This window comes from Taudactylus pleione, unplaced genomic scaffold (assembly GCF_031769625.1).
Source record: "Taudactylus pleione unplaced genomic scaffold, aTauple2 ptg000040l, whole genome shotgun sequence".
NCBI classification, from domain to species: domain Eukaryota; kingdom Metazoa; phylum Chordata; class Amphibia; order Anura; family Myobatrachidae; genus Taudactylus; species Taudactylus pleione.
This window is the reverse complement of record NW_028284442.1, coordinates 7,086,469-7,109,740: the sequence shown is the minus strand read 5'-3', so window position 1 is coordinate 7,109,740 and position 23,272 is coordinate 7,086,469. Positions and strand designations below refer to the sequence as shown.

General features: G+C 43.2%; 1 protein-coding gene across 1 annotated transcript in view; it reads right to left on the bottom strand.

Annotated features, from left to right (window-relative positions):
* PTPRQ (protein tyrosine phosphatase receptor type Q) overlaps positions 1-23,272 on the bottom strand; it is a 388,123-nt gene that overhangs the window by 258,522 nt on the left and 106,329 nt on the right. The window contains exons 16-19 of the mRNA XM_088455386.1: positions 8,242-8,404; positions 6,452-6,712; positions 1,526-1,686; positions 583-694 (exon numbers count right to left, since the gene is read on the bottom strand). Of these exons, the coding sequence (XP_088311512.1) occupies positions 583-694; positions 1,526-1,686; positions 6,452-6,712; positions 8,242-8,404 (697 nt within the window). The remainder of the gene's footprint in view (positions 1-582; positions 695-1,525; positions 1,687-6,451; positions 6,713-8,241; positions 8,405-23,272) is intronic.

Sequence of the window (23,272 nt, the reverse complement as noted above, 5' to 3'; positions counted from 1 at the left end):
ATTTTGTTATCTGACCATATTGTAGAGTACATTTAAAGGAAAACAAGAAAAATGGAATTTGCATACCAGATTTTCTATTTTTTAAATCCAAAGACAACAAAATAAATTGTCTGTTTTTTAAACATTTCAGATACTGTGCTTAATATATATTTTTTTCTCTATATCCATGAGTAAAGAGAACAGGGAAATGTCTTACAAAGCTACAGATATCAGTTAAGTTATCATCTGGAATTTTTTGCAGCAATAAAGGCATTCTACAAAAATCTGATGTGAGGTTCTGGATGGGGTAAGTTATAGCATAGCATAGAATAATACATTTATTCTCCATATGAAGTACAATAAATGCTATGCTCTCGTCCCGTGGATATGAGGTATGTGGCAGATTTAGATATTGATTGCTAGATTAACATTTTCATCAGCAATTAATTGAACAAGTCTACTTTATATGCTGCCAGCCAGTAAAGTTAGTGTGTTGTATGTCAGTTTATCAATAATTCAGTTTGTGTACATTCAGAGGCGTGAAAAAGCAATGGTCCCACCCAAACTCCACAAGACACGGGTAATACAATAAAATAAACTTACTGGTTTCATTAGTCATCACCAACTTGCTGTCAGGTGAGCTGAAGGCTGAAGATGACACTGAAGAAACAGTTATGCTATATGTGGTACCAGGTGCCACGTTAGATACATCTGCCTGAAATGCCAAACAGACACGCATTAAATGAAATATTAAGTGCAGTGTGCAGCAAAGAACCACTCAATGCACTGCAAACTTCCACTCAGGAACTGTTGGCATTACAGAATCCCAGAGAAGCTAGAAATCTCCTGACTCGCATTCCCAAGGTGATGGATGAATGTAGGTAACAAAAAGCAGCAGGGAATATTTCCACGTTGAATTATAAAATTGCTGTATCCAAGAAAGAACTGAAAACTTCACTTGACTCACAGTTAACTTCTTTTTCTGGCTATCTCTAGATCTTCCATCCCACTTCAAAAATACAATGAACATGCATACACTGGAGCAGATAATATAAACTGCATACCTGTACTTCTGCAATTCTCCTCAGAAGCAGCAGAAAAACAAGAAAGGCAATCATTATTTCACTCCTCAGAAAGTGGAATTGTTCCTATGACTTTTTGATGGCAACAGGGAAATGTTGCCGGCATTAATGATTTAAAGCTAGGTCTGCCTGCACAGTACACAATTAATGAGTCTGTATTACTCAATAGCACACCCCTTCCTTTGTTAAACTATTCATGAACTCCTGTGTGACTGACTGGAGTTTCAGGGTTGACTTAATAAAAAAATAAAAAAGTATCATTATTGTTGTTAAGGTAACAATCTCCTGATGTTGAAATTTGCTCACACAAATTTAGCGTAGATCATTTTGTATGCATTCTATGTTAAAAAAAAAAAAAAAAAAAGAAGACAGCGTTACGGTTGGCCAGCTTTGCAAAGAATATTCCAATGAGCTGCAAGTATAAACAAAAGTTGCCCATCCACGTACTATAATGAAAAACATACCTGATACTCCCCACCTCCAACATCTCTGACAGCAACAAAGCCATGCTGAGGAAAGAGATCCACATGATATCTTTCCACCTGTCCGTGCGGCTGCCTCCAGGATACTGAAAAGGAGTGTGTTGAAATATTGAAGGCAGTCAGACCTATAGGTCTCTCAGGTTCTAGATTAAAAAGGAGGGAAAAAAAAGCTAACTAATTATTTTAGACAAGTTTATAGACTTTTGCTAATAAATGTTACATTTTAAGAGCACTATCTGAGCTGCTACAGTAATTTACATAGACTCTTGAAAATTTTAACTATCTACAGTTGTTTTAGGACATAAATTTCACAATGAATGCATACAGGGAAATGTAGTAGTAGTCAAACACTAAACAAAGAAAATTTATTTTAGGATGATATTAATTATCATAGTTTAAGACAGCTAGAATACAAAATAAAGCAAGTACTCAATTCAGGGCCGTATTCTATTAACGGCGAAAACGGACGTTTTTTTCACCATTGGTGAAAACTGAAGTTTTTGACAAAAAACAGCCAAAATTTTTGCCAAAAAACAGGCGAAAATGGCAACAGGCAAAAAAAAGCTGGAGAAAAGTTCTCTCCATCCCAGACCAGGCGAAAAAAAATGCAAAATCCCTATTTTAAAAATGTGGGGATTTCTTTCAGAACCCTTTGGACACCCCCCTTTAATGATAAATTACCGGGGAAAAAAATCATAAGTTGCGTACTTTAGCGAAAAACTACTGCACAAATTTTGGGCGAAAAAAAAAAAAAGTTGAAAATAATTTTAACGTATTGGGTCTGATTTTTCGATGGGCGGCATGGATGTGTCAAGTGTTTTAAATATCACACGCGGTTGCATCAGGTGTTTTTTTTAACGGTTCTTAAAATTGTGTTTTTATGACACGAAAATATACTTGCACCCATTTTAACGTACCCCTAATTTACGTGGAACAGTAATTTCCTGGAAAAAAAATGCTTTCTATCTTTTTTCAATGTTTTTTTTTGCCCAAAATTTGCGTAGTCGTGTTTTTTGGAGAAAATTTCGCAGTTTTTTTTACGAAAACGGACGACAAAAAAATGCAGTTTTTACCGCTAATTGAATACAGCCCTAAATAAGCAGATTAGTGAGAGAATGAAGTGAGACAAGTGAGAGAAATAAAAGTACAGAATTAAGAAACAAGCCAAGTTAAAAAGTTAGAAGTGAATATGCTCATTGGGGATCTTGGGAAAAGATGTCTATGGGCAGATTTACTAAAGCTCCTAAAACAGACAAATGGTGGTGTTGCCCATAGCAACCAATCAGATTATAGCTATCACTTCTCTATTGCATTTTAGAAAATGATAGACATAGATTGTGATCTGCAGCCGCTGCGGGAACTCCTGCAGTTTAGTTTAATGGCAAAACCAGCTTGATCGCAACCTATTACATAAGCCCCAGAATCTTTTTGTTTGCTATGGGTAACATCAACACTCATTTGTTTTACAAGCTTTAGTAAATCTACCCCCTGGAATCTAGAAAATGGAACTTAGGATGAGATGTATCAAGCCTTCTAAAGAGTGGAGAAGTGGAGAGATTCCCAATGCAAGAGAAGCTGATTGGTTGCTATGGGCAACTTCTCCAATTGTCCACTTATCCACTCTTTAGAAGGCTTAGGAGAGAGATAAAGCCTTGGAGAGAGATAAAGTGGATATAGATAAAGTACCAACCAATCAGTTCCTAACTGTCATTTTTCAAACACAGCCTGTAAAGTGACAGGAGCTGATTGGTTTGTACTTTATATTCATTCACTTTATCTCTTTCCAATGCTTAGTACATAGACCACCAAATGCTGTATTTAGTGATTATGCTGTAGGCACAGTATGACCTTGCCCCAAATATTTTTTTATAACCTTTATTCTTACTTGCAGTAATTTGCTTATAATTTTTACTTGCCTGACTGAACCATTCAGTACTGTGCTGAGATTCCAAAATGATTAAGTTAATATGGTTCCACATTACAGATAACACAAGAAAACAATCTAATTATGTGCTCGAGATAAGCTATAACATATTTTATTGCCCGACTGACTCAAAGCCACAACTAGTCACACTGTTTGCTCTTCCATAACTGAAATAAAGTAGAATGGGATGTGAAGATTTGTACAATTATTTTTATTATTTTTGCCATCAGCACCATGGACAGAGAGAGGGACAGAAAGTCAAAATAGGGGGCCAAATGGTACAGCTCAAGAAGCAGGTCTTAAAATAACGATATACAGCTATTAGGAATCAAACCCAATAAAAGAGTTATCCAGAATGCAGATTCCATGAGTTAAATGTAACTCTTAACAGTTGTGCTATGGCTACAGCTTCTCTGTAAATATCAATACTGTATAACATTTATTATTATTAACAGATACTTATATAGCGCCAGCATATTTAATTGTGCTTTACAATTGGCTGTCCCTGTGGAGTTTTGGGAACATAAGCCTGACTGAAGTGGGTCAAATAAGAGAGAGAACTGGGGTCATAATTTTGTTGTTTTCAGAATTGGAGTAACCAGATACCAGTAGAGAGAGAAATTATAGATTTAAGTTAAGGTTGGGATGGGCGCATAAGACAGAGCTCTACTGATTTGTGAGGGTATAGGATCAAGAGAAGTAGTAGAGTAGGAAGATGAGAAGAGTGTAAAACTTTTGTTGTGGGATCAAATGAAGAGAAGGTGCCAGAAGGATCAGAGAAGGAATTGAGCAGGTTGCTGGCTGAGGAAGAGTATACCATCTAAATATTTTCCTTGTAATAGGAAGCAAGTTCTTATGCACTGATACTAGCTGGTGGTTTGGGTGTGGGATTAGTTATTTAAAGGCAGAAATGAGAGATTGTAAATATGTTTATTTGGCAGTGCCCAGAACCTTTTGATAGGAGTGGTAGAAAGTCTTATATGTGAGGAAGTCACTTGGAGTACGAGATTTACCCACTGACATTATACTTTACGTGAGAGCTTTAGTAGGTGTCTTGCTACTTTACAATGTCATGATTGACACTTCATCAAGGGCTAGTTCTAGAGTTTGGTTAAGGTGTGATACAACAATCTCTGGAGAAGTTAATGTAGAAATTAGTGTGAGCAGTTTTTACAGAGGTGGAAAGTTGTTTAAAATGAATAGGGTTAATGTTTCTCCAGGTTTGAGGGGGCTTGGTAGACTTCAGTGACACTGAGCTTGAAGTAATGGAGGAGAACTTGCAGTTGATAAGGTTGTGGTCTGCGAGAGTGGAAGGAGTGTTATTGAATTCAGAAACTGAGCATGGTTTGGTGAGTACAAGAACAAGGAAGTGGCACTCCTGATGAGTAGAGGAGTCAGTCCACTGGGAGAGCAGGTGAGAGAGAATAGTTTGGAGGCACAAGGAGAATGTGGACTATCAATAGGGATATTGAAATCACCCATGATGATGGTGGGCATGTCAGAGGATAAGAAGTGAGGAAGCCAGGAAGAAAAATGTTCAAGAAATTGTTGGTGTGGCCAGGGTGTACGATCACAGCAACAAGCAGAGAGAATGGGGTGAAAATCCTGATAGAATGTACTTCAAATAATGTAAATATAAGTGTTGGAACCTTTGGTAGAACTGTACAATACTGGGACAGTAATATTCCAACCCCACCTCCATTACTGTTTCCAAGCTTGGATGTTGTGTGAAATGGAGACCGTCATGTGAAAGTGCTATAGGGGGGACAGTGTCTGATTGTGTGAACCATGTTTCTGTTATTGCCAGATAGTTGAAGTTGTTTGAGATAAAGCAGTCATAGGTGCATGTTAATTTGGGACAGAGTGAGCATTCCATAAGGCACATTTAAGTGAATTAGAGAGTGATGGGAGACATGTGATGTTTATGAGGTTAGCTGGATTTGTATAATGTTGTGAATCAACTGTATGTGAGTGGGGCATGTCGGTGAGTCTTGGATTAGGTGATATATCCCAAGCTAAAAAAAGCACTAGGCGCCACTGTAAAAATATTGTAGTACACTAAGAAATCCCATGGCATTTAGATATAAAACACAGGGCCTGATTCAGACCCGCTCACGAGCGCATAGCGCTCGCAAGCGTATCGATGGCCGGGAAGTGAGCACAAGCGGCATGCGCACTGCGCGTGCGCGAGCCCCGGAGCGAGTGAGAAATCACTTGCTCCAGGGCTCGCTACAAGACGGGGCAGCTGTCGATGTTGATCGACAGCTCGCCCCGTTTTGTAGGTGGGTCGGGGGGGTGGCAGCACAAACAGAGGCGTTCCCAAGGGAACGCCTGCCATTTGTGGGTGGCCCTACTGACATCACATGTGATGTCAGTAGTGAACTTCCTGCTGTATTAGAGCAGGAAGTTCACTGGGGCTTGTGGTGGACGAGACCCTACCACAAGGGTCTCGTCGCAAGCCCGATGGTCGCGATAATCGCGACCATCGCCAGGCCGCCCGCTAAAGCTGTGGGTAGTCACCCACAGCTTAGCAAGTGGCCTGGAGGCCAGGGTAAAACAAAAACCAGCCTGCCCTGATTCAGAGCGAGCGCTCGCAAATAGCGAGCGCCTCTGAATCAGGGCCACAGTTGAGGACTCAGGAGGAATAAAATACATTTATAAATAAAGCATAAAAGGGACACTACTTTGGTCACAGCAATTTTCTTTAAATTACCCACATCTATCCAATGTGTTTGCTAACAAATGTGTTTTGGAATTTCATTTAAACAACTCAATTACTAAAAATATAATTGTAGAAATCCATGGTAAATGGCCATAAAAATAAAACCATGATTACAACAAACGTATATCCTACACGCCACAGAGGGGTAACCTTAATGTAAATAAAAACTGTAATTAGTGCTGTATGAGGGTGGTAGTAAAAAAAATACAATTGTGACATAGAAGAAAAAGGAAGGTAAAGAAAGGAAAATGCTTGCACAAACCTGCTATCACCTGTATAGATTTAATGTTGCCTACAACACTTCCTTTCATCCTCTGGACTGTAATATTATAGATTCCACCAGGAGTTAGCGGTGTTACTGTATACTGTGTCTGTGCTTCTGAGACATTGACCTCTCTTGCATATGTCTGATTGGTAAGTAGAATTCTGTACTGAGTAAAATGGATTGTGATTGGCTCCCATTCAACAATGGCAGATGTGGTGTTTGCATATTTGACAGAGAGCCCACAGATTCCAGGAGGTCCTAGGTAAAAGCACAAACTGTATACTCAGATTCTAGTATTTCTAGGATTACATTACATTAGCATATGTAGGGCACTCTTTACAAATTTAAGAAAGCAGCATATAGGCAGTGAAGCCCCAGGTGAACATAGCTCTGAACCACTGTAAGCTCAGTAGAGGCCGCTACTGGAATGAAGGGATGGACTTATTCTTAGGGGTAAATTTACTAAAGTGAGAATTTTTAAAAGTGGAGATGTTGGCCATAGCAACCAATCAGATTCTAGCTATTATCTTCTAGAAGGTGCTAGTTAAATGTTAAGTAGAATCTGATTGGTTGCTATGGGCTACATCTCCACTTTTAAAAACTCTCACTTTAGTAAATTTACCCCTTAGAGTGTTATCAACAGGCCAACCCCCAAAAATATTATAAGATACTCGATGATGTACTATTCCAAACCCGGGTAGCAATTCCTCAAGGAATTTGGAATTAAACTGTGAAATTAAAGTGGAAATTCCCAAACGCCCAAAGCATATGCTCCTTCTCTTGCCTATACATTGAAGTGATCACCAGGCTACTAATCTCCCATATTTTAAATGCAACCAATTTTAGGTTTGAAATCCACAGAGAGCCCAACAATTCCTTCCCTACTAGCTGGATCTGACATAGATACAAAATTGAATATATGAGCATTATCTTTAATAACTTTGTGACATCATTTGGCAGTGTGGAAACCCTGGCATACACAATATAACTGATTCATAAAGATCATCTTCCAACTGTCATTTTTCAAACACAGCCTGTAACGTAACAGTTGGGAGCTGAGTGGTTGGTCATTTATCACTCTGCACTTTATCACTTTCCAGAGCTTCATACATCTGCCCCAATGTGTTGTAAGGGGCATTATTGTGGCATAATGTGTTATAAGGGTTATTACTTTGTCACAAAACCACACACCCTTTTCGTCCTCCATGGGGGTGTGTCAAATTATGGCCTTGCCCGGGTGACAAAAATCCTAGTTTCGGCCTTGCACACATTCACACGTAAATTTCTGATGCTCACAACCATTAAGGAGCAGATTCAATTAGATGTAAACTAGGTCACATGACTTATTCCCATGGCTGCAACTTTTTGTTACTCAATTAGAAAACATTTGTGCTTATTTCAATGATAGAAATCACTGATTTTAGTTTGCACCTTCAGATGTAAATTAAAATTTTTCCCTGGAAAAGTAGTGGTCCCTCTGCACCCCTCCCACTTCCTAGTTAAATTGGCGGGACAAGGAGCATAATACTGTGAATCATGGGCTCATGGGGGGGAGGCATAGCGAAAATTATGCGAAGCATCCAGCCCCACATAGGTGTATTTAAGCTGTGCAGTGCAAGTGGGTCCCTCCATCAGTGGTCAGCTGCATCAATCCTTTTCTCTTCTCCTGGAAAGGAGGATAATTATGTTGGCAAGAATATAGTACATACTCATACACTTATATTTTAGACTAAAGTCCTCTAATCTCAGCAATCTGGAATAGAAGGTGTTATACACCAAATACTTACTTGTAGTAGCTGTTGTCTCCGCAGGGACACTAAAATGCTGGCCTTTAATTGTTCTAACTTCAAATTTGTAGTCTTCCCCAGGAGTGAGACTTTTCACCATAGCTTCATTTGCTGTCGTTGTTAACTTGAGAATTCTTTCTCTATTGCTTGTATGATAAGTTAACTGTCAAAAATTTGAAAATAAATATTTATTTATTAGTTTTCACAGAATTTTTCCTCATATAGGTTATAGGTATCAATCAGTTTTCTTCAGATCTGAAAAATGCAACTGAAAAAAATGGTTTGTCTATAATATGTTACACATTATGATATACATGGAATATGCTACTGATGGGATGCAGTTTATATGCCGGCAATTGAAATACCAACGCCGTAATCCCGCCATCCGGCATAATGCTGATGCTGACACCCTGAAGGACATCAGAATACGTCCATACGGTGGTAAGTATGTGCAGCTAGCTGGGGATGGGGGGATTAGGAATAGGCACCCCCGAGTTGAGATTACGGTTAGGCATCCACCAGGGAGGGTTAGGGTTAGGCTACAGGAAGGAGGGGTTAGGGTTAGGCACCACTGGAGGGAGGTTAGGGTTAGGTACCCCCGAGAGAGTTAGATTTAGGGTGCAGGAGGGGGGGTTAGGTTTAGGCACCACCGGAGGTAGATTAGGGTTAGGCACCCCCATGGAGGTTAGGGTTAACCACCACTAAGGGAGGGTTAGGGTGGGGAGAGGGGAGTGTTAGGGTACTTACCTGCGCCTGTTGGGAATCTGCACCATTCCAGCTTTCAGTGTCGGTATTTGAAACGGCGGCTGTTCAGCCGCCGGCATCTCATTCCGATTCCCTACTGATACCAAATCGGAATTTCAGTGGGATAACTGTTGTAAGATGTAAGTGATCCACCTGTTCTAGAGACAGTTGTGTCTATGGACCAGCATGCAAGAAATTTAGCGATAACATCCTCTGCTTTACTTCTCACATACAGTCTCTTAGGCTGCGAAAGTTTGCGGAGCCGCAGCGGTTGTGATATGCAAATGCTAATTTTAGCCGTCCTCTTGTGTACTAGCATACAATGACTCTGCAAACTCTGAGACTCCCACTTTCAATGCACGCAGACAGTGCAACTCCGCCGGTGGTTGTAAGCACTCCTTCAGTGGTGCACCATCATCACTTATGATGCCCTATGGCTGGCGCAGTGTCTCCTTCTGAAAATACTCTAAACATGGCCTCTGTGGTTGTGGGCCTGTTTTTGGTAACACAGCCGCATTCACTGACACACCTATAACACTCCCATAACACAGCCATGCAGGGGCGGAACTACTGGCGGTACAGCCGATGCATTGCACACAAGGGGTCCACACTGCCTGTATGGCAGGCTGAGCTGCTTGCCGGAGAGTCATCAAGGCTGTGACTGACCTGGCCGGCAGCTACACGCAGGGGACTGGAGCACAGTGCAGTCAGGCTCAGCACTGCAGTGCACTACTGGGTAATATATCCCAGTAGTCTCTGCAGTGGGGTCAGAGGAGCATGTGCTGAGCTCTGATTAGAGGAGCACATCACATGCTCCTCTGACCCAGCAGCAGCGCAGCCTCATGGGTGTGACTCATTACTGGATGCTGCTGGTGAGTACACTGTATGGGCACTATATGTGGCATAATGTGTGGGCACTACAGGTGGCATAATGTGTGGGGACTACAGTGTAGAATAATGTGTGGGCACTAGAGGTGGCATAATGTGTGGGGACTACAGAGTAGCACAATTTGTGGGTACTACAGGTGGCATAATGTGGGGGGTACTACAGTGTAGCATAATATGTTGGGCATCCACTGATTCTCCCTGTCACCCACTGCCTCTCCACTCTCCCTGTCACCCTCTCCCTCACCATGTCACCCACTGCTTGTCACCACTCCCTATCACCCTCTCCCTGTCACCCTCTCCCTCTCACACACTGCTTTTCCCTGTCACTACTGCCTATCACCTCTACCTATCACTCTCTCCCTGTCACCCGCTGCCTATCCTTTCTCCCTTTCACACATTGCCCATCAACTACACCTGTCACCCTCTCCCCCTCTCTGTCACCCACTGTTTATCCCTGTCACCTCTCACCCTATCCCCTATCACCCACTGTCTCTTCCCTCTTCCTGTCACCCACTGCCTGTCACCCACTGCTTCTTCCTGTAACCCACCACCTGTCACCTCTCCCTATCTCACTCTCCCTATCAACCACTGCCTCTTCCCTCTCCCTGTCACCCACTTCTTCTCCCTGTCACCCTCTCCTTGTCACCTTCTTGCCTCTCTTTGTCTACCTCTTGCCTCTCCCTGTTACCCTCTACCTCTCTTTGTCACCCACTGCACTTTGAACTTGGAGTAGGGCAGAGAAGGGGAGCGCAAAGCAATTTTTGCACAGGGGTCCACCACTCACAAGTTCTGCCACTGCGGCCATGAGATAGCAATTTTTTGCATTCCCTTCAGGCCAGTTCACAGACATCGCCCAGGAACACCCATGGCTTTCCTTCACTAGCTCAAATGGGAGCAATTTCAATTTGGTACCCAAGATACAACCAAAGCTATTATCCACTCTCTCATCATCTCCTGTCTCTACTACTGCAACCTCTTATTATCTGCATTTTCCTTCACCTAGCAATCCCATTTGAGTATGTTCAAAATGCTGTGGCAAAATTATATTTCTCTCTCACTGTTCTATATTAATTACTTACCTTCATTTACAAATGCCCTCAAAACCATGCCCCCTACATACATTTTAAATCAACTTAGATCTGCCACCTCTCATATGCCTATTTATGGAAACCCATCCACACTCGACTTGTCTCAAGCTCCATTCTCTTTTTGAGTCTCAGCACTGCCCTATTCCCATTATAAACTTTCTTATTAGCAGGTGTCTCCTTAACTTTGTTTACTTTTAATATAATTTTGTCTTTCTCGTATGTCTCTGTTTCTTGCATGCAGTTTCCCCTAGGGATGACCAATCGTCAGTCCCACGTTGATCTTTTGGATCAATGCGGGATTGCCATGTCTGCATTTAATGCAGCGGATAATCGGTAAAATAATATTGATCTTCTCTACGATCGATATTGAGTTGACGCACGTGCAGTTAGAAGCTAGATTAAGATTGCGCATGCAGAGTTGGATTAAGGCTTTGGGGGGCCTGGGGAAGTTAAGACCGGGGACCCTAAAGACCAACATTTGGGACATGGAGATCAGGTCATAGTGTATAATCCTTCGGCATGTACATAAGCAGGCAACGTGTCCACATGTCACGCCCCTATTTCTCTTCACGCTGGGGCATGCACATCATTTCCCCAGTTGGTGGGTTGCCCCCAGCCTCACGTGCACAGCAGCTCCAGTCCTCCATATCTTTCCTCCAACCCTCCCTACCTTTCCTCCAGCCCACAGGTGGGACAGTACCCAAGAAACAGGACTGTCCCAATAAAATTCATGATGGCTGGGGGGATATGCATAGTCACACACATGTACACATACATACAGTCAACCACATATGCACATACATAGATACTGTTACACATGTAGGGCCAGATTGGGTTTGCGTACAATGGTTCCCGATCAGTTCAGGATCGGTATTGTGCATGTGGGTGCTGATTAGTGTCTGAGATGATGGTTACAGTGCCCTCTAAGCCACAGCATGATTGACATGCTGTTGCTATTTTGGAGCAGGGAAGGGACAGCGATGGCCAGAATCCCAGAAAATGGTGGCATGTCTACAGTGTTTTCTGGCCGTGCCGAGGCCAGTGTCTGTGTCTATCGACGCAGCTTCGCTATCCCAAGCTTCATGAATTTCACGGTCTTCCTGAGTAACACACACATTTCTTTTTAATAGCTCCACCCCAGACCCAGCTTCCTGAAAGTATTCTTCCAAAAAAACATCACTGCACAAACATACTGTCATACATTAACATAGTCACACACATAAACACATACACAGGGCCGTAGCAAGGGTAGATCCAGTGGAGCTCATGCTCCAGGAGTCTGCTCCAGCCTTGGGTCCGTCCAGGTCACATTTATTATTATTTTTGTCCTTGTCAGTGAATACTGACTGCTGTGGACCGTTTCCTCTGCCTGGCTCCGTTCCTCCTCCCTTCTGCTCCTTCCCGCCTCCGACCCTCCTCCCTTCTGCTCCATCCCACCTCGGTCGCTCATCCTTTCTGTTGGGTCCCTCCTCCCTTCTGCTCATTCCCGCCTCTGTCCCTCCTCCATTCTGCTGCATACCAACTCACCCTGCCAGGTCTCTGACCTGACATTAGGGATGGCCATTGGTGTAGTTACCATCAATGGCAAAATAGCAAGTAGCCATTGATGGTTACCAACTATGCAATGGATGACCATCGATGGTTTCACCAACTGATGGTCATTCCTGTTTTTTGACTGACTGACCAATCAGAACTTGGGGGCGAGACTTCGCTGGTTCCGGGGGGCAGAGCTATGCTCTGTGTCCCGGCACCTTGTAAAAAAAAAATCGCTTACACTTAGACATCGATTGAGGGAAACTATCGATGGAAAAAGCATTTGACATTGGCCATAAACCATCAATGATTATGAATCATCGATGGTTGATTGCCATCCCTACCTAACATTGCCCACCGGGATCACCGTAGCGTAAATCGCAGGCAGCGGCTAGACTGGTGACTGGAGGCTCACTGTGCCTGGTGTGGGGAGTGGGATTCAGTAAAGGGGGGTTGTGTATTCAGTGTGGTGGGGGGTAGTGTGAGGGCGGAGGGTGCTCAGTCAGAGGGGGATTTAAAATTTGCCCACTACAACATGGACTATAAATTGTGTACTGTATGTGTACTTTTAAGTCCTATTTTTAATAGTGACACCTACTGGAGGGGACACTACACCTCTGCAAAAGTGCAAATACATATATACAATCATACATATATACAATCACACACATATACACATGCATATATAGTCAAGCACAAATACACATACAGTACAGTCACACTGTAAATACTTACATGTATATGGACACACACATACATACAGTCATACACTTATACACATACATGTATATCTTCACACACATACATAAGTACAGTCAAACACACTGCAAACAGCAACACATATACAGTCACACACTTATGCACATACTGTATATACTTAATGTCACACACAGTCATAATCATATACACATGCTTACAGTCATACACATATAGTCACACACTTATACACCTATACATATAGTGTCCCCCCTCCTTACTCTTACCTTACATTATTAGTTGGCACAATGAGGCCCAATTATCAACGAGTTTTATCAGACGCAACAAGTTTTAAAACTCACTGGGCAGAATTCAATTCTTTCCAGCCCCTATCGCGCCCGACGGAGCTATTCTATTCTTGCTTCTGTCGGGCGCGATCAGCTGCCAAGCGCTACATTTCAGCTCGCAGCCCCTGGGGGATGAGAGCTGAAATGTGCGAAAAGTGACATGTTTGGGCGCCCAAACATCACTTTTCGCGATCGCGCCCAGCACTTTGGTCGGGTTTAGCTGCTTTACGCGGCTAAACCTGACCTCTATGGGCACGATCAGCGTGAAAGCTGGCACAATTGAATAGCGGCCCGCGATCTCCTATCACTTTAGACGGGAGATGCGGGCCGCGAAAACAATTGAATTCCGCCCAGTGTGTATGATAAATGGTGCTCAAGCCAATCAGCTCCCAACTGTCATTTTTCAAACAGATGACAGGAGCTGATTGGCTGGAGCAGCAGCCAATCGTATGCAACAAGTTTTAAAAGTCATTACGTATGATAAGACTCATTGATAAATGGGCCCCATTATCTACAGCTGCTCCTGTCTCCTCCTCTCCTCTCCTATGCTGCTGCCGGTACTGACTGACTGCACAGTGCCATGTAACCCTGCCCACCATGCTTGGACCCCACCCCCCTCTCCTTTTCTACAGCTCACAGTGCATTGCCCCTGTGCTCCCCTCCCCCCTAATCCGGCTCTAGGCTCCTGAACATTTGTGGGGAGAGAGGTCTTCTTTCAATTTTTATACACAAGCGAACAAGTGTCGGTGTTCTGATGTATCTCACTTATGAAAACACCTCTATTTTTCTGACAATTTTTCTGGCGCCCTTTGTCTGATTCTGTGCGCATGCACAGACAAAACAATAAAGTCATCACAAGTGCAAAAGTAGAGCAAAAAAGGCGGGGACGCAGGTAACCAGGTAAGTATATCACTGCAGAAGCATTAGGATTTTTGGATCAATACTATGAAAACATGATAACTCCAGAATCTTTCCCCAAAAAAATGGTGTTAGATTGGGTATAATAATTGTGTGTTTGAAATAAATAAAAAAATATGGGAGATCAATGCCCGTCCTTTGTTTCCCCACTGTCCAGCATAGAAGACCAGTAGCAATCTATATAAATAATAACGATAATAATAAGATTCCTAAGTTTCCTAGTTACAGTAGACCAGAACAGTTGACTTTAATTAAACTCCTGATGACGCCAAATTAACAGGACAAAAGGGGAGGCTCCTTTAACTGTTATTATTTGGACTCCAAATGAAATCAGAGAGGTCACAGTGTCCACGTTGATATTATGAGAGCCTTGATTTACTCACACACTCTCATTCAGCAGGTACACACACACACAATAACACACATTCATGTTGATACATAATTAGTATAGAGATTTCTATTCACCCTGCTCAGACCATAACAGCCACTTGGGGAACAAACAAGAACAAAGGACTAGGGAAGTGCAGGTAAGTATATTTTCAGTTATTTATTTAATGCCAACCAAATTGAACATTTTAGTTTTACAGGAGTTATTATTTAAAGATGTTATTATAACCATTGCAAAAGTCACATGTCAATGTAAAACTGAAAAATGGCACAATGGTTATGTTCAGAAACAAGATGATCACTGATTTTGCCTTGTAAAACATAGAACTGAAACAGACAGGAACGTGTTCTAGTTTAGGAGGGTCAGGCTACTGTGCATTCCTTTTCCCTTTAAGGCGGTTTGCTCTTCTGCTTTATTGCAAAAGATAAAAAGCTGTAGGTGAAAAAGCCAAAAGCATCAAACAAATTTTTGGTGCTTATCCATCAGTGTTATTGGTGCCCTGTACATAATTCAGAAGTCTGTCCAAACTAACTTCTTACTGGGCTCTAAAACCTACAGATTAAATTCCACCAATTCTAAACATATTATATACAGTAAATTCACATAGAATATATGTAGCAATCATAAGCGATCAGGTCTCTCTGGATGAAATTTAAATGGATAACCTATAATTATAATTTATATTAGTTTACTAGTTTGTCATGTCTGTGTACTTACTACACATTGTAGCATGCTATATATAATTATGACACTTATAAATGCTGGATCATTATAATAACACTAAATATGGGGGAATTTAAATCAGAAGGGATTTATTTCATTATTTGTTAGAACAGCTCAGTTTACTCGCACTGGATGCTTATGTCTCTAGTCACTGACTTGGGTTAAGTAAATAAACTCCCCAGCATGTAGCAAAGTATTCAAATGCACCTCTGGCCCTCTTGTACCCTTTATACAGTATGTTGTGCATGCACTCTGATTGCATTATTTTGTATTTGCAACATGTTACTTTGGGGTCAATATAGAGGGTAGTGTAGCACCCATAGAAAATCACTGAAGCAATTCAACATTCTTCCGATGCGGTGACAGCTGATCCGAAGATCATCTGTCCCCGCGAATCCTTATCACCGGGTCTAACTCGGCAGTGCTAGTGTGCATGGGTAAACTTTGGCACATGCATGCGCACAAGGATTCCGGCATCAGGCAGAAGGAGTGGAACAGTTAAAAAAAGGAATCCCACAGGGAGGGAGCGGAGTCCGGAAATCAGCACTATCTGAAGGCAAAGGTTGTCGCTGTCAAGCTCTGAAAATGTAGTATTTTCAGAGCTTGAAGAATTTAGGTCCCCATACTAATGTATGGGGACAGCGAGACACATAGGGACTGAAAGGTAAGCAAGAGATATCAGTGATGTCAGTGAGAGAGCTTCCATCTCTGTTAGAGCCGAAAGCTCTCTGGGGCTTGCGGCCACGAGACCCTACCACAAGGGTCTCGTCGCAAGCCCGATGGTCGCGATGGTCTTGACCATCGCGACCATCATCATGGCCGCTCGCATAAGCTGTGGGTGGTAACCCACAGCTATGTGAGCGGCCAAGTGGCTGCAACTTAAAAACCAAGCGCCCACCCTGATTCAGAGCGAGCGCTCGCTTTTTGCGAGCACCTCTGAATCAGGCCCAGAGTGAGATATCTCTCTCAACTGATCATCTTGGTGAAACCATGCTGCACTGCAGGTGGGGCAGATTTAAAATGTGCAGATAGATTTTGATTTGGGAGGAGTGTCATTTAAATTGTAGAGTAATAATAAAGCTGTGCAGTATTTGTGGGCTACATGCAAAAGCAGCCAGTATGTACCCCACATGTAAAAAAATGCACCTTATCTCATGCAGTCCATGGAACCCCTGCAGAGGCCACACTGAGGAAGTGGCAAAATAAACTCACAATGCAACTGCTTTACAAGACATGCTAATGAGGAGAAACAACTTCACACAACAATATACCATCTATTTTGTTGTCAGAATACCCGCTTATCCATTAATTCTGCTAAACCTTGCTTCAGCTGCAGAAATCTCCCTTCAGTTCTTCCAGTAGGCTTCAACTGCCCGGCTAGAATACTACTAGAATACTACTGCTATCTTCCCACACCAGCCTGTCAACTGCAACTGTTCCTCCCTCTACTGAATTATATTTTTTATTTTTCAGAAAGGTAATGGCCACGCCTCCCAGATTTGACCACATCCCTAGTATACAGGCCCTGCTAAGCACTTGGTGGCCGTTCCTGCTTGCTCTCTACCATTACTTCAAGCTTACTATTACTGAACTCACCCAAGCCTCCTCAAACCAGCAGAATTATTAATTTTATCATTAACTTTCCACCTCTCTGCAAAAATAACTTTTGTCACCAATTTTCTACATTCACTTCTCCTGAGATTGCTGTACTACAGCTTAACCGCACTCTAGAAATAGCCCTCAATGAAGTGGCTCCAGCTACCCTTCACAATCCACGTAGACTTAGATGTCAACCATGGCATTCTAAAGTATTGACACACTTACAAAAACCTACCATGTAAATAAGAACGTCAGTGGCATAAATCTTGTACCCGAATGACATCCTCACATATAAGACTACATACTGCTCCTATAAAAGTTTTATGGACACTGCCAAACAAATATCTTTCCAATCTCTCATCTCTGCTCAAACTTCTAATCCAAGCATTATATTTAAATCACTTCTTACTCCTCTCACAGCCATCACACTGGCTACTAACAGTGCCCAAGATCTTGCTTCTTATTTCAAGGACAAGATTGATAACATCCAAAATTAAATGGTATTCTCTTCCTCAGCCAGCAACTTGCTCAATTTCTTCCCTGAACCCTCTGGCACCTTCTTTTCATTTGATTCCACCAATGAAGATGAAGTATCTTCTATCTTCCTATTCTACTACCTCTCCTCTTGATCCTATACCCTCACAAATCAGTAGAGCTCCTGTGCTCATCACAACCTTAACTAAATTCTGTAACTTGTTTTTCTCTACTGGTATCTTTCAGTTAATATTCAAGCATGCAGTAATTACTCCTATTTTGAAAAAAACAATTGTGACCCTAACTCTCTCTCAAATTACCATCCCAGCTCCCTTGCCCCTCCAAGTTATTTGAAAGACTTGCCTAAACCCGCCTCACACACTTGTGGATCTCTATGCTGCATTTAACACTGTTAACTGTTTTTATATGAACACTTCAATCCCTAGGTCTTAAGGACACAGGACCTCATTCAGAGTCGGTCAAAGCGGCCGCACGGTCGTACGCCACCGATGTTCGATATACTGCGCATGCGTAAAGTTTGCAATGAGCTTGCACAAACTAGCCGCTACGATCTGAAATTTCTCTCTCCTTGAACACAGCCAGGTCGGTAGTTTGAGTGACAGATTGAGGCGTTTGTGGGTGGTAACAGGGGAAGGTGCTTGAAAACGGGGGAGTGGAGACCCGAACGCAGGCATGCCTAATTATGCAAACGGCATTTTATGGGAGTGCATATGGTTTATGGGAGTGCATAATTAACAAAGTAGCGTCATGGCACATGTGACATGGGAGGTTTTTACACTGACATGATCGTAGAGCTTAAGAGAGGGTATTTGCATATCCGGCCCCTTTTCCCGTACGACCATGCGGCCGCTTCGACCGACTCTGAATGAGGTCCACAGTCCTATCATGGTTCTCATCTTACTTATGAAATCACTCTTTCAGTGTTCTTTTCTTTAGATTCACCTTCTCTTCGCTTCCCCTATCAGTTGTAATACAGTGAGGGTTAGTCCTATGTACTCTGCTTTTCTCAATCTATACCACATCTCTTGGCAAACTAATCAGCTCTTTTGGATTTCAGTATCATCTGTATGTGGATGACACTCAGATTTACCTATCCTCTCGTTACAAGTCGCGGTCACGACTTGTCTCCCTCTACCAGTTTACCTTCTCATGACGCTGTTGTTCTGGTTCCCTCAGTTGCTAGGCAATCTGCATTACTCACCACAGCGTGATTGGTTCCTCCTCCTATTTCTGCACACTGGCCTTTTGCCAACTCGCTGACTATAGTGTTCCTGTGGGTTCTCTCAGCTCAGCTGCATGGTCAGTGTCACGGCTTGGCGTGCGCCTGGACCCGGAGTGGAGTCGGATGGCGAGTGAGGGTTCGTTTGCTGGTACTTGAAAGCAGCCAGTCTTAGGGGGGTATGACTCATGAAGGAATGGTACACACGAAGGAGTGAGACAAAGCTGGGAGACACTGGCGGTACTCAGAGAACCGGGGTAGGCTGGGCAAATAGCAGGTAGACGGTGTCAGGAGACAGGTAGTAACAGGAGCAGAACCGCACCAAGGCTGAGGGGTGAAACTGCAGGAACACACTGGAGCGGCACTTTAAGGAGCAAGGGAGCACAGAGAACTAGCTCACAGCATACGCTGTGATAGACGTTGCACTGGCAACTAAGGAGCCTCTTGACAGCCCTTTAGTACCCTCAGGTAGTGCAGGATTGGCTGCTAGCCTCCCTAACTCAGGCTGTTACCTGATTGGCCCAAAATCAACATGTGACCAAAATCCAAGATGGCCACACCCAGTGGTCACCGCGCGGAAGCGCTATCAGTCTCAACCCCTATCACCTGCCTCCAGATGGAAGCCCTTAGTCTGCAGAGGCTCATAGTACCCAGCGCTGCTCTCCAAGACCCTGCACCCATGCCGAAGTGGCTGCGCCAGAACGCTCGGAGCAGTAAGGACCGCGATCTCGGCAGCCTGTCAGCCCTGATCGTGACAGTACCCCCTCCTTTAGGGGTGACCTCTGGACACTTCTTGGGTTTTCCAGGATTTTCAGAATGAAACTTAAGCACCAGGCAAGGAGAGTGGACATCCTCAGCTTTCACCCAACAGCGCTCTTCAGGGCCATAACCTTTCCAATACAGCAAATATTGAAGTTGACCGTAACGAAAACGAGAGTCCAGGATTTGTTTGACCTCAAACTCTACACCCCTCTCAGTAAGGACTTTGGGAAAGCGTGGCAGGACTTTGTGAAAGCGATTCAGGATGAGAGGTATTAGCAGGGAGATATGGAAGGCGTTTGGTACTTTGAGATAGGACGGGAGTTTCAGTTTGTAGGCCACAGGATTGATTACTTGAATGATGGGAAAAGGACCGATGAAGCGGGGAGCAAACTTCATGGACGGGACTTTAAGGCAAAGATTAAGAGTAAACAACCACACTAAATCACCTGTTTTTAGGTTGGGCACCGCTCTTCTTTTCTTGTCAGCTGCTAATTTATATCGAACAGAGGTTTTTCGTAAGGCGGAATGAGTCCAAATCTGAGAGAATTTCTGTAGTGTAGAGGTTACTGCTTGTGCTTCGAAGACTGGCAATTCTTGAAACTCTGGTACTCTGGGATGCAGACCAAAAACTACAAAAAATGGAGTTTGCCCCATAGATGAATGATAAGAGCTGTTATGGGCAAATTCTGCCCAGGGCAGAGTGTCTGCCCAGTTGTCTTGTGATGAAGACATATAGATTCGTAGAAAGGCCTCGAGGTCCTGGTTGACCCTTTCTGTAGATCCATTAGACTGAGGGTGGTAAGCTGTTGAAAATTTTAGTCTAATTTGGAAGACGGAACAAAATCTCGCAACAAACTGCACCCCTCTATCGGAGACAATTTCGGTTGGGAGTCCGTGGAGACGGAAGATATTGTCGATATACAACTGGGCCAACTCAGGAGCAGATGGCAATCAAAATCAACATGTCACCAGCCTCTCCAATGGCTCCCTAGCTGCACCAGAGGCTTCTGTGCTGCCTCCGGCTCACCAGCCTCTCCATTGGCTCCCTAGCCACACCAACAGCTTCCGTGCTGCTACTGACTCACCAGCCTCTCCATTGGCTCCCTAGCCACACCAGCAGCTTCCATGCTGCCACCAGCTCACCAGCCATTACATTGGCTTCCCTGCCGTACCAGCTGCTTCTGTGCTGCCACCGGCTCACTAGCCACTACATCAGCTTTCCAGCTGCACCAGCAGCTTGCCATGCTGCCACCATCTCTCAAGTCACTCCATTGGCTTCTCAGCTGCACCAGCAGCTACCATGCTGTCACCGGCTCTCAAAGACGCATCGCAGTACACAAACTTGTGTACCGGCTCTCAAAGCCATATCACAGTACACAAACTTGTGTACCGGCCCACAAGACGCACCATCGGCCCTCCTAGCCGCATCTAAAGTCCACCCATTCCTGCTACCGGCTCAAAGCCGTACCACCGGCACCTTAGCCGCACTATTGGCTCTCAAAGCCTCACCATTAACTCACTTACTTCTGTTATCAGATTCTGCAGCACCACCGGTTTCTAAGCCGCATCATCGGCTCTCACAGCCGCACCACTTGTTCCCAAACTTCTGCTGTTCCTCCCACCATCAGATCCCATAGTATATTCGTGTGAACCGCTACTACCCCAAGTATTAAGACCAGGCGGCCACCTAAGTACTGGTGATCGTTTATAGATCTAAGGGAACAATGGGTGGCTGTTAGTGGCAGAAGAACTCGCTAGCTGGAGTTCACATGGAATGAGCTTTGGGATTCATAACACCTCTCCAGATTTGTAACCATCTGTGTTGGTATGTGTGACTGAATGTCTTTCTGCCATTTCAACTTGGCACCTCAAACTTAAAGGTAACTGTAAAAGGGTGAGGAGTTCTGACATCAGTGAGTCCCATGCGAGACTGCCCAAAATAACTGCTACTATAAAGCATCGGGCAGTCTCGCATGGTATTCGCCAATGTCAGAACTCTGCACCCTATTACATTTACTCCTTAATCTTAATAAATCAGAATTACTAACATTTCCATCGTCCAATAGTAGTTACTTACAGTACCTGATCTCTCTCACTGTTGATAACACAATCAACCCTACCCCTGAAGCTCGCTGCCTAGGTCTAATCCTTGATTCTAATCTGTCTTTGTCCCCGCATTCATCCGCAGCAAAGTACCCCCTGGTAATCACTGTCGGAAAGTCCTGAGAGTCAGGTAACTGGTCCCAGAGCAACGTGTCAACATCATTTAAGCTTTTAAACAAAACCTAGGTGAGATTATTTCCTGGTGATCACTGCACTACAGACAAATCATGAAATCTACATTTGGGGGAAGGTCTCCACCCAACCTAGCATCCATAAAATCAGGGGCACTCATTTCAGAAAGAGGGGGTCCCCTCCTTCAAATGATGGGTCCCCTTAGTACTTATTGTCTGGTGATCACCTATTATCATTAAACAATTTTACACTACGTATATGGGGGGGGGGGCACTGTTCATCATAATGACACCAGCAACTTTGAGGACACCTATATTTGAAAAGGAGTCCGCTCTTTCCAATTATGTGGCCCACTAGTAGATATTGTTTGGTGATCACCTGTGATCACTAGACATTAGCAAATGTTCTCAATTCCGCTGTCTACAAAGAGGCAGGAGTGATGGGATTTGCATCCACCTCTGAATCAGACCCGTAACATGGTAGGTTGTTTAGTTTAGTTTATAAAATTGTAGGCCTTTACTCTTTGATAACTAGGCCAAAATTTCAATTATTAACCAAAATCCATTATTTGCCCCTAATGTTCTAAGCAATGGTCACCTACAGTTCAAAAGTAACCTCCACAGCTGCTGCATTGGCAATAAGTGCAGTGATATGAGTTTCTAACAGGGATGCAGAAGAGCAGGGGCTCTTCTGCAAAACCTGTCTTAAAAACAGAGCAGTTTGAGACAGAACTATTCTTAGATGTCAGCATTGCAACAGGAACTTGAGCTGACAGAGAGGAGTGCTCCTGACCCATGAGGTAACTTGCCTGTCACCCCCACGTGCTCTGCTAGTGGGAGGGGAGGAGGAATGTTGATGATTATTTTATTTTTGTAGGCAGGTTGTAGGATCCTACATTTCTTTCACATAAGAGAGGTCACATAGGGGTCTATTTATAAAGCAGTGAAAAGCTTGGAGAAGTGGACCAGTAGAGAAGTTGCCAATAGCAACCAATCAGCTCCTACCTATTATTTTATAGGCTGTACTCGATAAATGCTACTTCAAAGCTGATTGGTTGCCATGGGCAACTTCTCCACTGGTCCACTTCTCCACACTTTTCACTGCTTGATAAATAGACCCTTTAATCACAAACCATGAACTTGCAGAATTGAACTGGAAAAATAAAAAATCAGAATGAAGCTGTATTATTTTTATAACTGTGACTGCAGTATTTTGTGATGGGAATAATGGACGAGCCAGGAGCAATCATTAGTTAGAAATGATGTTCAACGTAAATTATACGTACCATTTCTTCATGTAAGGCATCCAAAGAATTAAAAGAACAAATTTTTCACTTCAAATGATTAAAATGTTTTATGTGACTGAAGATGAATATAGAGTGTATATCGCATCCCTG